Source organism: Castor canadensis, chromosome 6 (genome assembly GCF_047511655.1).
Source record: "Castor canadensis chromosome 6, mCasCan1.hap1v2, whole genome shotgun sequence".
Taxonomy (NCBI): Eukaryota; Metazoa; Chordata; class Mammalia; order Rodentia; family Castoridae; genus Castor; species Castor canadensis.
Window position 1 is genome coordinate 2,858,560 of NC_133391.1, and position 16,235 is coordinate 2,874,794.

The 16,235-nt window shown below is 54.2% G+C and overlaps 1 protein-coding gene across 8 annotated transcripts in view; it reads right to left on the bottom strand.

Annotated features, from left to right (window-relative positions):
- The window catches only part of Tnrc18 (trinucleotide repeat containing 18), a 70,672-nt gene that overhangs the window by 17,178 nt on the left and 37,259 nt on the right, over positions 1-16,235 (bottom strand). For 6 of the 8 annotated variants that reach the window (XM_074075487.1, XM_074075484.1, XM_074075482.1 and 3 more), the window contains 6 exons: positions 15,811-15,982; positions 14,140-14,500; positions 10,958-11,230; positions 5,675-5,935; positions 1,885-2,312; positions 25-177 (listed from right to left, as the gene is read on the bottom strand). In XM_074075487.1, coding sequence (XP_073931588.1) covers positions 25-177; positions 1,885-2,312; positions 5,675-5,935; positions 10,958-11,230; positions 14,140-14,500; positions 15,811-15,982 — 1,648 coding nt within the window. Of the gene's footprint in view, positions 1-24; positions 178-1,884; positions 2,313-5,674; positions 5,936-9,796; positions 11,231-14,139; positions 14,501-15,810; positions 15,983-16,235 lie in introns of those variants that run through there. The other 2 variants (XM_020177046.2, XM_074075488.1) reach the window with 2 other exon arrangements.

Here is a 16,235-nt window from a genome sequence, read left to right on the forward strand (position 1 = left end):
TCACACACCCACTTTGAGCCTCACCTCCTTCTTCGCCTCCTTCCCTTTGGCCTTGGCCTTGCTTCTCTTGGCAGGCGCCAGGGGTCCGGCATGAGGGGCCCTGGCCTCGGGGGGAAGCGCGGGAACCCGGGGTGATGGCAGCGAGGTTGCTAAGCCGGCCTCCTTCCCCTTCTTCTTCTGCAGGAGGAAGCAGCAAGTGGGGCCTTCAGAGGACACAGAGGACGCAGGCCGCCCCCCCTGCCACTCAGCCCCTCAGGCCCTGTGGCCCTGAGAACCCACTCCAGAGGGGAGCCAAAGAGGCAATGCTGAAGTGTACATGCGTGTGTGCTCTTCTCCAACAGGTCTCCTGTGTGGTGTGTCCTTCCAGAACCTTCCATAGCACAGTCACGTAAACAAAAAGGCTACACAGACACAATCAGGACATGCACTTTCATTTTGGTGGTGGTGGTGGTGGTGGTGGTACCGGGATTTGAACTCAGAGACTTGAACTTGCTAGGCAGCTCTCTATGGCTTGAGCCACATTCCCAGCCCTTTTGCTTTAGGTATTTTTCAGATACCTAAAGATAGGGTCTCGCTTTTTTGCCCAGGGCCAGCCTGGACAGGGATCCTCCTACTTATGCTCCCTACGTAGCTGGGATTGCAGGCGTAGGCCTCTGTGCTCAGCTACGTTTTGTTGTTTTTAAAAACACGGATGGGAATTCACCAAAAATCCTGCTTTGAGCCTGGTATGATGGGGCATGCCTATAATCCCAGCACTTGCGAGGCTGAGTCAGGAGGATCAAGAGTTCAAGGCCAGCCTGGGCTGTGCAAAAGCAACAGCTTATCTTGAAAAGTCAAAACAAACAAAAAACTCCTGCTTTGAAACTTTTCTCCCCACACAGGTGCTGCACACAGAGGTGACTCCATTTGTGCTGTGTAGCTGCTGTGAGACGAGCAATGGTGTGGATGGAACGGGGGGGGGGGGGGCCCGGGAGGAGGGGGTCCATGGCCTTATGCTGGTTACAAGGGACATGCAGGGATTGGGGTGTTGCTCAGGGATACAACACAAGCCTGGCACGCATGCCTGAGGCCCTGGGCTCCATCCATGGCACCACCAAAAACACCAAAAGAACCCACCTCTAGTTTCACATTTTTGATTAGGAAGAAATCAGGTTTTCCTTCAGGTAAGAGCGGAAGCCACAAACCACAACAGTGTCAACACCTGCTGGTGACACTGCCACCAACAGGAACCACCACGGGGTCCCCAGCACGCAGCAGTCTGCAAGGACCTTGAGAGTCCTTACTGGAGCTGACTGCGCCCCAGCAGGAGGCCACTGGGCACATGCGGGGTTTCTGGATATTTGCAAAGCTACATTTTTATGTCACTGTTGTCCCCTGGACCTGTCATGGTTAGGACGAATGGCTCCCAGGCACCTTGGAGGCTGGTCCCTGGGGTGGTGCAAACATCTTTAGGAGGTGGGGCCTAACGGAGAGTCTCAGATCACTGTGAGGGCAATTTTGCGACCCCAATCTTTTTTTTTTTTTAATGAGACAGGGTCTCACTCTGTAGCCAGGCTGCCCGTGAACCAGGATCCTCCTGTCTCAGATTCCTAGTGCTGCGATTACAGTGTGCACCAACATGGTTGACAACCTTTTTTCTTTAGAAGTTAATTATCTCAGGTATTTTGTCATAGTAACAAGAAGCTGACTAACACAGGGTCCCAGGCATTTATTCACATTTTGAAATATTATTCTGAGATGGAGACAAGTAACCTCCAAAAGGAAGAGGTGACAAAACTCCTGATGACACTGAGTGTTCAGTGCTAGGTGGCACCCAGATAATGTGAAAGTCACTTCTCAAGGCTGGACCCTCCCCATGGTCCCACACCCGTGCAGAGTCCCTACCTTCCTGGGGTCCTTCCTGTCCTTGGCACGACCGGTGTCCTTGCGTGGGCTGGGGGCACCGCCTTTGCCGCAGCGGCTGGGCTTGGGGGCCGGTGCGGTGCTGCTGGGGGCAGGGACCACAGCTGTGGCATCGTGGAGGAAGATACGCTCGCTGCGACGTCGAGTCCACAGGTCATCGTCACTGGCCTCGGGCCCTGCCTCGAAGCCCGGTTCCTTGGGGCCCCGCAGTTTCCGGGCCTTGCGTCCCTTTTCCACAGCCAGCTTGGTTTTGTCCGGGCTGGTGGGGCCTGGGCCCCGGGTGCCAGGTGTGGGTACGGCCAGGGAGGGGCCCGGCTCCCCAAGTCCCTTCTTGGGCCGCAGGAGCCCAGCGGGCGACTGTTTGCACACCTTGACCTCACTCTCCGAATCGGTGTACTCGAACTCCGTGCCTGGATGTGGGAGGAGGTAGGGGGAGCTTGTGGACAGGGTGCTGGAGGCCCCCTCTTCTCAGCCACAAACCCCAATGGCTGCCAGCAGGATGTCCATACATAGACCCATTCCCCTGGGGGAGTTTTTGTCCTGCTACCACCAAACAAAACTGAAACCCAGAGAAGGCCAAAGTCGTGCCCAGTCCCCACCCCCACCCCCACCCCCACCTCCTCCCAGGCCCTCACCCCTCAGCACCTCCCATGTGGTTCCTGGAAACCCCAGACGCCAGTCAGGTGTGCTGGGAGGGAGGTGGCCCTGGGGAGGCAGGCGGGGAAGCCCACAGGAAAGTCCCAGACCCCTCAGCGCTAAGAGGGGGTCCCTCACCTCTTGGGCCTCCCTTCTTAGGGGACCACAGCACAAGGCCCAGCCCTCTTCCCCCAGCAAGATCCATTCCACAGCCCCTGCTCAGCCAAGAGACCTGCTTCCCTCTGCCCTGCATCTTGGGCCCCAACTCTGTGGCTACAGGGACACAGGACCTCCATCTGCAGAGCCGCTCTCATCCATACCTCCTGACCTCCAGGCTTCTGCCTCCACCATTCCCTCACCCTAAGCGCTGTTTCCCTCCAATCTCAACTTGATGAGCCCCACTGTGACAACCCCACTCAACACCCCAGGGCATCCCTGGGGTCAGGAAATCTTGCTTCGAAGGGGAACATGGAGCTAGAGGGGTGAGACCTCATCCCTGCCCCTCCTATCCTGCTTCTAGGCACTTTTCTTGGCATATACCATAGGCAGTGTGGGGCCCACATGGAAAAGAAAGGGGTCCTCTGGCCTCAGACAGTAGAAAAAAGCCAAGCGTGGTGGTACAGACCTGTATTCCCATCCCTTGGGAGGCTGAGGCAGGAGGATTGCAAGTTCAAGGCCAGCCTGGGCTACAGAGCAAGACCCTGCCTCACAAAACACCAAATAGGGCTGGAAGCATGGCATAAATGATAAGAGTGCCTGGCTGGTAAGTGGGAGGCCCTGAGTTCAAATCCCAGTACTGTCAAACAACAACAAAAAAAGATGTCAGATGATCACTGAACAGAATCGACACAAAGAAGGGCCACACCAGGGTACATGGCAGTCACCCTTGAGAGCCACAGTGAAGACACCCTAGGAAGCAAGAGAAAGTTGACCTGAATGTTCTCAATGGACCCACATGTGAAGGCTTGGTCCCTGGCCCTGCACAATGGGGAGGTGGTGGAAAACCCCTAGGGGGTGGGGCCTAGTGGGAGGAAGTGAGGTCGTTGGGGGCATGGCCTTGAAGGGGGCTGGGGAACGCCCTCTTCCTCCCTCCCTCATAGTGCTCCCACCATGATGGACTGTGCAGTCACAGGCCCAAAGCAACACGGACTGAAACCTGCAGAACTGTGATTAAAATGAACCTTTCCTCTTTTTAACTTGATTGTCTCAGGTATGTGAGACAGCTTCCTGCTGGCAGCCACTGGGGTTTGTGGCTGAGAAGAGGGGGTCTCCAGCCCCTGTCCACAAGCTCCCCCTACCTTCTCCCACGTCCAGGCATGGAGTTCGAGTACATCAATTCAGAGAATGAGGTCAAGGTGTACAGTAGTACAATGCTGACTAACGCATGGCCTATGGCTTACAGAAAAACCATCTGAGTAGTGGCACACTTTCCATCAGAAATGGAGGTCACTTGGGCACTGGTGGCTCACACCTGTAATTCCAGCTACTCAGGACACAGAGATCAGGAGGATCGCAGTTCAAGGCCATCCTGGGCAAATAGTTTGTGAGAACCTATCTCAAAAAACCCCATCACAAAAAAAGGCTGGAGGTGTGGCTCAAAGGATAGAGTACCTGCTTTGCAAGTGCAAGGCCCTGAGTTCAAATCCTAGTCCCCATCAAAAAAAAAAAATACTAACAAGATAACCAGGCAGCTTCCCTAGAATAATTATAAAATAAATAAAACCTTTCTAAACAATCATTTTGCCTAGTTATAGGAAAGTAGAAAATACCTATTTGAAAATATGGAAATATATCAAGATGCCGGAGATGTAATTAAAGCCGTGTTTAGAGAGAGATTTACAGCTTCTGATGTCTTTACTGGAGAAGAGCAATCGTCTATCTTACAGAATGGGAAGTTGGTGCAAATTACAGCCAAGGAAAACAGAAGGAAGGAAATAACAAAGAGCAGAATGAATGAAGCAGGAGACTCTAGCCAGACTGACGGACAGAAAACACAAATTACCCTTAACAGCAATGACAAAGGAGACATGGCTACAGACCCTACAGACGTTAAAAATGCAAAACGGCCATAGCGGGAGGCCGTCTGGTGGTCTGCAGGCACGGGCCGCCTGAGGCTGCAGGAATAGCAAGTATAGAAGCCTGGAGGAATCAGGATGCCTCCTGGGATTGTAGGGGTTATGGTGGGGGGCTGTGTACAGGATGTTGGAGGAGGCGCGGAGAAAAAGGTAATGTGAACGCAATTCTGAGCAGAGACGTGGTCCGGCCAGGCCTTAGTTTTGAGGGAAAGACTGCAGCTGCGAGAAACGTGGATCTGCAGCCCAGGATTAATCAACGGTGGGGCAGAGGGAAGACAGGACGGGGGTCCTGGGGTCAGGCCTGAATGCTGGGAATGGAGCCCCAGGAGATGGCGCCAGCTGGATTTGGGGCTTTGGTCCCTGAACAGGGGGAGGGGGCAGCTGCAGGAGGCCTATGGGGACCAGCAGGGTCCAGCCTCTGCTAGGAGGGTCACATGCCTACTCTTATGGCCAAGAAAAGGACACAGAAGGACAGCAAGGTCAAAGGTCCTTGGTGCACAGATCTGATCAAACCCAATTGGAAAGGAAGAGAGGCCAGCATGAGCCAGAGTCTTCTGTCCCAGGGTTAGTGTCCAAGGCCTCAGTGAGCCCAGCAGGCAGGTGGGAGGGTGACCCTGCACCTGCCATCCCACGGGTTGTCCGTCCAAGCGCCATGCTACTACTCTCTGTCCTGGGGGGCTCCCCAACTGCACCCCTCCAATGCCCCAGACAGAGCTGACTTTCCCTTCCTCCTCCTCTGTGCCAGCCACCCTTCTCCCACACTTTTCTCAGCCCGCCCTGCATCTCTGGTCCCCAAGGCTGCATCTCGGAGTCCCACTGCCCTCAGGGTGCCCAGCAGAGGGCCAAGTTTGCAGAGAATGACCCTGCTAGGGAACAGCAGACCCCCCCCCCCCAATCATCAGCACTGTAGCCAGGACTGTGTGCTCAGGGCAGGCCTGGCCCACAGGACAGGAACTCTACAGCTCCTGCTCTGCCCTATACATCGCTCTAAGCCTCAGTTTTCTCATCTGTGGGATGGGCCCATGGCACCACCCTCCCAGCAGCACCCCACGCACACTCACCTATCAGGCTCTGCCGCTCCTCCTTCTTCCGGGCCTTCTGTTTGGCCTCCAACTGCACCACCGACAGGGATGGCCCCACTGTGGGGCTGGGGAGGGCACTGGCTGCAAAGCGAGCCAGAAGGCCAAGCCCACTCTCCTCTAGGCCTGGTGACAGTGCCCGCTCCCGGGCAACCAGCCTATAGCTGCCGCCAGCCTTGTCTTCCTCCTCCTCCTCCTCCTCCTCCTGTTCCTCCTCCTCGTCCTCCTCTTCTGAGCTCTCATCTGATGTGCAGAAAGCAGAGAGCAAGTCAGGGCCCCGGCCTGGGTGTACACCAGCCCCCCCCACCCCTCCGCCACCACCCTACCCCCATCCCCTCCCTAAGCTGGCACGGCCACTCAGTTCCAGCCTCGCCCTCTGTCCTCATAATGGGCTGCTGGGGAAGAATCCAGAATCAACCCACAATCCCACCTGTGGCCCAAGGCCTCTATCGACTGGAGCCCAGCACTTGGGCATCCAGGACAGCCCAGAGCGGGGCAGTGGCTCTGGGTGTCAGAGTGGGCTTCTGGGAAGGGAGCCCCAACATGCACCTGTGCTGTGGGCAGGGGACAGACACAGACAAGGACAGGAGACAGCGCTCACCACGGTCTCTCTCTCTCTCTCTCTCTCTCTCTCTCTCTCTCTCTCACACACACACACACACACACACGCCCCGACACAGACATGGAGGCTGAGGAAAGAGGCAGGAGAGGAGAGGAGGAAAAGGAAGAGGAAGAGAGGGGAGGTTGGTGCTCAGGCTGGGGGCTGGGGGCTGGGGGCGTCCAGGCCAGGGGCCTGTGGCAGTCTCACCAGCTAGAGGCCTGGGGGTTGGCGGCAGGAGAAGGTGAAGTCTGGTGACTTCCCAGGATAGGGTAACCCCACAGTTCTCCAGCCCTGAGCAGGGCTCAGGAGTTCAAAGTTGACTGTCAGTAAGGCCCCCATGCTGGAGAGCCTGGGGCAAGTTGACACCCTCTCTGAGCCTTCATTTGCTCAGCCGTGGCATGGCATGACCCTCCGACCCAGCAAAGGGAAGAGTCCGTACAGGGTCTATTCAGTAAGAGATGTGTTTGCAGCCTTAAAGGGGATGAAAAAGAAACAGGACCAGCCGGGCGCTGGTGGCTCACACCTGTAATCCTAGCTACTCAGGAGGCAGAGATCAGGAGGATCGAGGTTCAAAGCCAGCCCTGGGCAAATAGTTCAAATAGTTTTGAGACCCTATCTCAAAAAGATCCAACACAATAAAGGGCTGGCGGAGTGGCTCAAGTGGTAGAGCACCTGTCTGGCAAGTGTGAGGCCCTGAGTTCAAACCCCAGGGCTACAAAAAAAAAAAAAAAAGAAAAGAAAAGAAAACAGGGCCACCCCATGACCTGCAAAAGAATTACGGCATCCATGCTACCGGGAACTACAAACTGCCTACGGCTCTGGCTCACGGGCAGCCCTGGGGGCAGGTGAGCTGGCCCAGCCCGCATCGGGGGTGCCAGGCTCCTTGGGCGAAGCACTCAGGCTGAAGAGGCCCAGCCCGAATCTCTGCGGGTGAGTAAGAACGGGCCAGCTGGGCTGACACTGCTTTCTGCACACGAGCCATGTCACCCAAGCTGCTTCCACATTCCAGTCCTGGGATTACAGACAAGAGACTGTCTTGAGGTGCTAACTCGCTTCTGAATTTCCCAGCTGAATTCTGAGGAAAGGGATGGGAGGAACGGAGAGCTCACCTGCCACAGTCAACAAGCTCAAGGGGGTAAGTGCCTCTCCAAAGTCAGAGCAATGGGGACTCTGGCTAAGGGCAGGGCAGGGCAGGTAGGGCAGGAAGGTGACTGTCCAGCAAAAAGTGGCAGAATGCACACACTCTGAGCTGGAGGGGAGATGGTGGATGAGGGAAGAGCAGTGGCCAAGTTCACGTTCTCCTGCCAAACCCCCAGCCACCGCTCAGTTCAGTGTAACTAGGAGTGGCTCAAAGTGGCAGCCCAGGGCTTGCCTCATTTATGGGTGAGAACCCAGATTTCTTCTGGGTCAGCCTGGGAGGGGAGGTGGGAGGAGCTGTGCAGCTGGGGCTGGGGTGGGGGTGGGGGTGGGGGGGACAGGGAGGTTGGTTAAGAGGGGTGCGAGGTGGGAGGCGTTCCCAGAGCGATGGATGAAGCAGGCTGGGGAGGCCGGCGGGGCAGGCAGGAGCAGCAGGCAGTGCACACTTGCGATACGACGTCACATGGTTGTCTGCCCCAGTGAACCACAGCGGCAAAGCAGGCTAAGTGTAGGCAGACTTTCGACAGCGCCTGGGTCTCCCACATCAGGCCTCCCTGGGGTTGGCCAATTTGGGCAAGGTAGGAGGGCGGCTGGCTGGGATGGAGGCTGGGAATTTCTCCTTCTAAAAGTCCCCCTACCCTGGCTGCTCAGATGTGGACATAACACCCATGTCTGAACCTTCTGGAAGAACTCTTAAGAGCCAGCAGCCTCGGCAGAGAGGCAGGAGGGCTGCTCAGGGTTTCTGAGAGCCACAGTGGTCACATCTGACCCCAGAAAGCCGTCAGCACCCTGACATGGAAGAACATTCGAGAGGCAGAAGCCCAAGAAGGGCATTTTCTGCAGGAGAGATGTGGATTATCCTGTGACCTCCTGCCATCCTCCCCGCCTGAGCACGTTTAAAGAACCTCACTGGTTGCCTCTCTCTCGGGACAGCTGGTCTGCTCGGGCCAGGATCCGAAAGGGCAGGGAGAATGGGGACAGAACAGCCAAGATGGCTTTTCTGAAGTTGCCTACACCTGAGTCCACAGAGCCTGCCAAGGGCAGAGGGGGAGAAAAGTCCCAATAAAGATACCCAAAGAAATGCAGAAAAACTTTTATATTAAAAAAAAAAAAATCTTGACTCAGGACAAGGTTGTTGATTGACTATTGTCTGGTTTGGTTTATCCCAAAACCCTGATGACACAGGCCAAAGCAAACTACTACTGCCAGACCCGGAGGGGGCAAAGCCCAAGGAGGAGAGGGAAAGAGGACAGAAAAGAAAAGGGTTTTGCCTACCTACGGAGCAACGAGCCAGGCTCGACTCAAAATCAGTGACCCGCTGTGCCGTCTGCCCTACTCCCAGCCTTCACTTTGCGTCCGAGTGCAGCGTGAGAGTAAATGCAAGAGACCGAAACAGACACTCAAAGCATCATGGGTAAGGGTCAAGGGTGAAGGTATGGTCAAGCTGCTAAAGGAGAAAGCAAACTAGAAAAGCCAGGCCAATTAAGTGTTTTAGTACCAGGGCGGGCAGGAAAGCCCTATTACCCAAATATCCCTCTGAGACCTCACCAATGGTCTGCTTCATGTGCAGGGGGCAAGCTGGGGAGCTGAGACCCCCTCCCCTCACCCCTTTATTCCTCCCCTATCTGGACTCTGTCTGCTGGTACTACCGTACCCAGCCATCCTGGGCTCCTTTCTGAGAGTAGTCTAGGGGCTGCCTGCTTCTCTGTGGGGTCTGAGTTGGGGAATACTTAAAAATGTGAACCTGCTTTTAAGGGTGTGTGGGGAAGGGACTGGAATGAGGAAGGGGTGTGAAGAGGCCAGGGTCCAGCCCAGGTCAGGAAGAAGGAATTGGAGAGTCAGTCACTCATCCACAGGAGGCCCGGGTGGGAGGCCTGAGACAGGACACTGGCAGGTGGGTTGGTGGTCTCTCTTCATGCCCCAGCTTGCGTTGGCTCAGTTGTGGCCACGGCTCAGGGTGCCAGGCTCCCTGTGTGCCATCTCTTGGTCACCCAATAGTCATCTCTGCCAATTTGGAGGGAGGGGAGAGAGGGGAGAGAGTCACCCAGGAACTAAACAAGGTTGGAAGGTGGGAGCAGCATTCTGGTCCCAGGTCATGTCTGGATTTGCTATGACTCACCCCTGCAGGCCTTCCTGGAGGAGGTGACATCCGGGTTGCTACCAAGGGCTCTGGGGATCCCCACATCCTGGCCCTAAAGGGAATGCACCCTAAAGCAAACCCTTGAAATTCACAACATTCTCAACTTGCTTCCCTTCTTGGGACATTTCTGGTTGAAGGGCCTGAAATGAAGGATTCTAATATTTGTAATTCCAGAGTCACAAGGCTGACACTGGAGAACTTGGGGCCTTTCTTTTTTTAAAAGGACCCCTGGCTAAGCCAAGTCTAACCCAGGCCCAGGACCTGCAGGTCTGGACACTCGGACACTCAAAATCACTGTCCTGTATGTGGTGGCAAAGTCACCACGCTCAAATCCAATAGCCAAAAAATCAGGGAAGGCAAATGGCCTTCACCCCGAGCTGATCCCTACATGCCCTTCCAAACAGAAATATTATGTGTTAGAAGTCAGGTGTTGATAGGTAAATTTTTTTTTTTTTAAACCACTGGTAGCAACAGGCAGAGCTTTAAAAAAAAAAAAGAAAAGAAGACACAAACAAGCAGCTTTACAAATAAAAAAAACCAAAAACCAAAAAAGGATGATGCTGGAGGTGAGAACGGCTGACTGTGCACCTGATAATGGAATGACCACCACAGCTGCCAGGGATATTTGAATAATAGGGAGCGTGTCCACCCCACGTCTACTCCCTCTGGGGGGGAGGGGAGGAGGAGCGGGGAGGAGGAGCGGGAGGACCGACAAATGGAAGAAGCACCAACCTAACGTCTAGTAAGGACACAGCAAGAGAGACAAGGCACACGGTTTAGTTAAAAATGAACTCAGTATGTTTAATAAAGCTTGGTATTACCAAAAATCGCGATACAAACATCAAGTCACACGCCCACACAACCAACAGAAGTTCATTTACAAAAAAAAAAAAAAAAAAAAAAATGCTCCACCAGGGCCCATGCCAAGAGTGAGCCAGCCCCAGGTATGGCCTGGCCTGTGGTCACCTGGGAGGCAATGGGGCCTTGAGGCAGGGAGGGGGCGCAGAGGGAGGAGGAGGGGGAGAAAAAATGGACACCAAAATAAAATAAAATAATAATAAAAAAATGAACAGTCCGTGTAAGGCTGGCTCCAAAAGACCCAGCCAGGTTTGTGACCACGCTGGTACAGGACAAATAAGTGGGCAGGCTACGCTGCCAAGGACCAAGACGGCTGCCTTCTGCAACCATCTCTGCTGTGTGCACACTCCAGCGCACTCGCTCTCTCTCTCTCTCTCTCTCTCTCTCTCTCTCTCTCTCGCTCACTCTCTCCCCTGCTCGCGCTCTCTCGCGCGCTCGCGTTCTCTCTCCCTCTCTCTCTCTCTCTCTCTCTCTCTCGCTCACTCTCGCTCTAAAAGAAGGAAGGTATTTTGTGTTTGGAGCTAGTAACCTTGATCAAAGGAGTTCTCCGAAGAGTCGCTGAAGGAGTGGACCTCGGCCTCTCGGAGCAGCAAGCAGAAAGGCTGCTTCCTGCCGGCGTCGGCCTTGGCCTTGAGCGTTCGGGGGGCTGCCAGGCCCCTCTTTGTCAGCTTGGGGCCTGAGGCTGGCTTGCTGTTCTTGGCTACCATGCCACACAGGAGGGAGGAGGTCAGTTTGGAGCTGGAGGGGCCTTGGGCAGACCACTCGTGCTTCAGGAAGTCTTCCTCTTCCTCGGAGTCAGTATCTGCAGTCAAAGTAGTTTGTCACAGTAAGTCACAGGGCGCGGGAGGAGGGGCTGGGGTCTCTATTGCACCATGAGGACACATGGGATGTGCCAGAAGAGAGGACCAAATGCTGCCCAATGACCCTGGGAGAGCTCTCGAGACACTCCAGTTCTCTTCCTGGCTCCAGGAGGCCTCCAAGTGTGGGCATCACCCAGGTCAGGTCACCTGCCCCAGGGCCAGACCAAAGCCTTTAGTAGGAGGGGCCCTTCCAGGATCATCCATTTCAGTCACCTCAGTCACATCTGCCGTCACACCCCCTGCAAGGACCTTCCCTGGGTCCTGGTGACCACTGCCTTCCACCCCACGGATGGCACACAGCCCTGTGGCTCCTCTTGGAGAGAGACATGGCACACAAGGATCAACCACAGCCATCTCTTCTCGATGCTGTACCCAGAAACGTCACCATGGCAGCCTAAGCTGGGCCCAGGTGGGAGGGAAAATGGCCAGGGCTCCATGTCCCTCTTTCCCATCTGACCAGCACACCACCACTGGCTTCTTATAGTGTAGGGTTGTCAAACCTTCTGGAATGGAGCAGAGGACCTGACAAGGGGACACAACTCCAGTCCTTCCCACTTCTCCCCAGACATATGTCATTTTGATATGCTTTATATACTGGGCTGTTGAGCAAAATGGCACCACAACCAAGCCTGTAATCCCCTGATGTGGTAAAAATCCATGCCAAACAGAGGGACATTAATGCACTCAGCTACAGCTCTGGCAACACCTGCCATCAACCAGTCCATGAGAAATCACACACGTGCAGGGGAACAGGGTGTCCCTGGCTGCTTCACGAACTCCTCCACATTCCACTTCAACCCAGACTCCAACTTCAGGCCGGCCTGGCAAACCTACAGTTGCCAGGTTCAACCAACCGGCCAGCCTTTGACATAACCATAGTTCTCTCCAAGTCCACATTCCAGGCCAGAGATACCAACAGGTGACAAGTGACCAAGGCCACATTCCAGGCCAGGGATACCAACAGGTGACAAGTGACTTGGTTTCCCATGAAAACCCACCACGCACCCTACAACCCAGACTGGAAAAGCAGAAGTACATTCATCTGTCTTACACTTCCTACGCGTCTGTCATTCTCCCTCTCTCCCTGTGCCCACACAGCCAAGGACTTGGGCATCACTGCCTGGTCACACCCACCGAGACGTGAAGGACACTCGAGTTATGACAATATCACATGTCCCAGGCCCAAACAAGCTGTTTGCCTCACACACACTAAAGCTTCAGTCCTAGAGAGCTACTGGTCAAGAACAAACAAAAACACACACCCCTAAAACAAAACAGCTTAATCCTGCGATGGGTAAGCTGGTCGGGCTCTTTGCTACCACCAGTGACTTGGGAGGCAGACAGTGATGTTTCAGCAACAAATCAACACTTTTATGTTCTTTCCTTAAGAATACACACTTGAAACTAGGCATGGTAGTTCACATCTATAATCCCAGCACTTGGAAAGTTTAGGCAGGAGGATCTCGAGTTCAAAGCCAGCCTAGCCTATATAACAAGCTCCAGGTCAGCCTGGGCTACACAGCCAGACCTTGTCTCAAAATTAAAACCAAAACCACACTTTATCATAACAAGTGTACATTCTTGCACTTGATAATTACCCTTCCCCCCAATTGTTACCCCCAACCAGGAACCAGAGCCCATCCAAAGCCCAGGACAAGTTGGGCACCAGTAACTCACACCTGTAATCCCAGCTACTTGGGAGGCTGAGATCTGGAGGATCAAGGTTCCAGACCAGCTAGTGCAAATAGTTCCTGAGAGCTTATCACCAAAATAACCAGAGCAAAAGGGAACTGGGGGTGTGGCTCAAGTGCTTTCTGCTTTACAAGCACAAAGCCCTGAGTTCAAATCAACATCCCAACACCCCACCCCACCCCCCCCCAAAAAAAAAGCTCAACACAATCAACCCAAGTACTTGACCCTGCCAGGGCCTGGGGACTCCCAGAATAAATATCGCTGACATTGACTTTGACACTGACAAGGGACTGGCCTGGCCAAGCCCCTCCTGCCTTCCTGCAGCTGTCACATCCTTTGTGCCCACCTGCCCTGGGCAGAGCTGCTCCGTCCACAAAGACTAAGTGAGCACCAATTACCTGGCAGGCCAAGGAGAGCCAACCTGGCTTGGGGAAACCACAAATGTCTACTCAAGTTAAATGAAACCCCATCCCTCAGGTCCACAGGCTACTACTCCATTTTAAGAGTTCGAGAATCACACATGCTACTTCAGTGGACAGAGACAAGGTGGTTCACGTCCATCGCGGCAGAGGGCAACCCACGGGCGGGTGGGGGCCACACAGCCAGGTTTAACCCCAGCTGGACTCTCCCCACCCACGCGCGCACTCCTCCCTCACCCCCTCCAGTCTCCCCATCCTCAGCATTTCCAAGACGATCGCAGCCACACGAGTCCTCCCGCCATAACTATCTTCCCCCAACACCCGGCTGCATGTGGTCAGCCGACCGCAAGCTTCCTGCGGGCAGAGGAACCTGTCACCTCTAGCCCTCTCAAAAGCAGTCGCACTCCAAGCCTCTCTAGGCCGAGCAACCGCCAACTCGATGGCGCAAAGACCTCCACTGAGACGACAACCGGAAGACGGATGCGAGAGTAGGCGGACATCCGCTCCCACCCACCAGTCGCAGGCACCCACCAATCACAGGCACGTTCACCGCCAAACACCCGCCAATCACGGCCACTTCCGCTTTAGGCGGGAGCACTTCCGCTTTAGGCGGGAGCACTTCCGCTTTAGGCGGGAGCACTTCCGGTCTACAGACCATGCAAAGCTCAAAGAGGCCTTGAGGCGTCCTAGAGAGAAAAATACAAGAAAGGCCAGGAGGCGACGCCGCGTCCTCTACTTACTGTAGCTGTAGCTGCTCACTTCCGAGGCGAACGGGGAATGGGCCGACTTGGGCTGGCCTCTGGCCTTGAAGCCCACCTCCATCTTCCTGGCTTTGGCGGCCCTTTTGTGTTTACCTTCTCTGGAGGACTTCAGGGACAGGCCGAGGCCTTTGGCCAGCGCTTTCCTGTCCTTGCCCAGCAGGCTTTCATAAGGAGTCAAGAACCTGCCACAGCCCCCGCTAGTTTTTGACTTCCCCCCAGCGCCGTCGGAAAACTTGAAAGGCGACTTCAACTTGTCCTGCTTTGTGAGGGAGAGGGCCTTGTCTAGTTTGCTCGCCAGCTGCTCCTGGTCGCTGGCCATCTTCTTCTTCTTAATCTTCAGCTGAAGAGGGAAGTTAGGTCACAGATGACAACGTTTGGGGAAAGAACAAAAAAACAAGACAACTGGGCTCCAGTCCGCCCCCATCACCACCACCTCTGTGACTTCTGGCAAATTCCTTAACTCAGCCTCAATCCTTAGATTCTAAAGTGGGAGTCTTTGTGTTTGGGTTGTTCTGAAGATCAGCCCTTATCAAAATGCCTGGCCCTAGCTGTTATTGTGGTTACAGTTACAGATGGCACTGGCTTTCCTTAGCCATGTCTGGTGCCTCTTTGGGAGCAGAGCTGCCCAATGGCCTGGAGAAAGGAGCTGGATTAAGAGAGGAGGAAGAGAACCAAGATTGAAAACCAAGATCAGAGCATAGCTGATCTTCTTATCTCTCAACTACCTCCAGCAGCTGACAGAGGCTGCCGCACAGTCTAAAGCAGCCTGTCCAACAAAAATGGGCCAAAGCTGCCAAGAAAATGCCTGGAGTGTGCCTTGGATGCCTGAAGCTGAAAGACTGATTAGAGATTTCACAGATTAAATTCCTGCTTGCACGTCTGTCGTCAACTGCAATCATTTGCTGAAGTGAAATGTGTGGTTTCAAAGCCATTAATATCCTGCACTTCTACATGTTGTGTGTATTTTCTTTAATCAGGTAGCATTTCACAAGGAGGAAAGAAGTTGGGACCATGTTATTTAAACAACAAAAGCATCCCTCAGCACAATTTGAGAGTAAAAAGAATTCTGATGTTCAAAAAGTGGCAATCTCTCCTTCTGGACCCAGTCTCCCTGTGTGAACATTCCCCGTCCCCACCACCACCACCTAGCAGCCACATCAACCACATAACCTCACTTTGCAAAGGACTTTATGACAAGGTGCATTTAGAGACCAGGGCTTTAAGTGGACCGTTTCAACACTCTGCAGAAATAAGTCAACAAGTTGGTTCTCACCATGACCCCGGAGACCTCACAGAGGAAATTACGATGGCAGCCAGCCTTCGCTTCTTAGAAGTACAGAATGGCAAGGCGCTCATTAAACAATTATACCATTAAACAGCAGAGAAACTGCATTATTTGGTTCAGAACCTACAGACTCCTTGCTTGGCTTAAGCAAAGGGTCGAGAAGCACATAAATGGATACAGCTCTTTGTTCCGGTTCTGTTGCTGAGGCTGTGTCATATCGGTAGGGCCCTGTTCTCTGGGCCTTCATTCTCCCCTTCATACAAGAAGGCCACCACTCCTGTGGCACGGGACGTGAGTACTCCCAGGTGTGACCTCCAGCCCTCCTCCCCAGAACCACAGCCCATGTGGAAGAGTGGGTCAGTGACCTGACTTACGAAGTCAGCCGAGGTCTCACGCTCCTCCCAGCTCTGGTTCCTCCCCCTGGCTTTCCCCGCTCCAGTGAGGGCGTCATGTTCCTCCTCGGGCCCCTTGTGTCTCTTCCTTATCCCTGCTCCCAGCTCATAGTCATCTGAGGGCAGCAGAGACTTGCTGCTCAGCCTGAAACCCAAACACACTGTCGGTCAGCTCGCTGGCCACACTCGAGGGCTGGGGGGAAGGTCCACCCTTGTGGCCCTGAAGGGTTGAGCTCTGGATGTGGAAGAATAGACGAGGACGGATAGCAGAGTGACGAGATCTTGTAAAACTATGGTACCGGAGTGCTGGGGTATTTGTGAATGAAGCACAATGAGGGTTTGATATGAAAGAAGAGGAAAAAAACCAAGTTAGCACCCTCCACTGGCCCCTGCTTTCA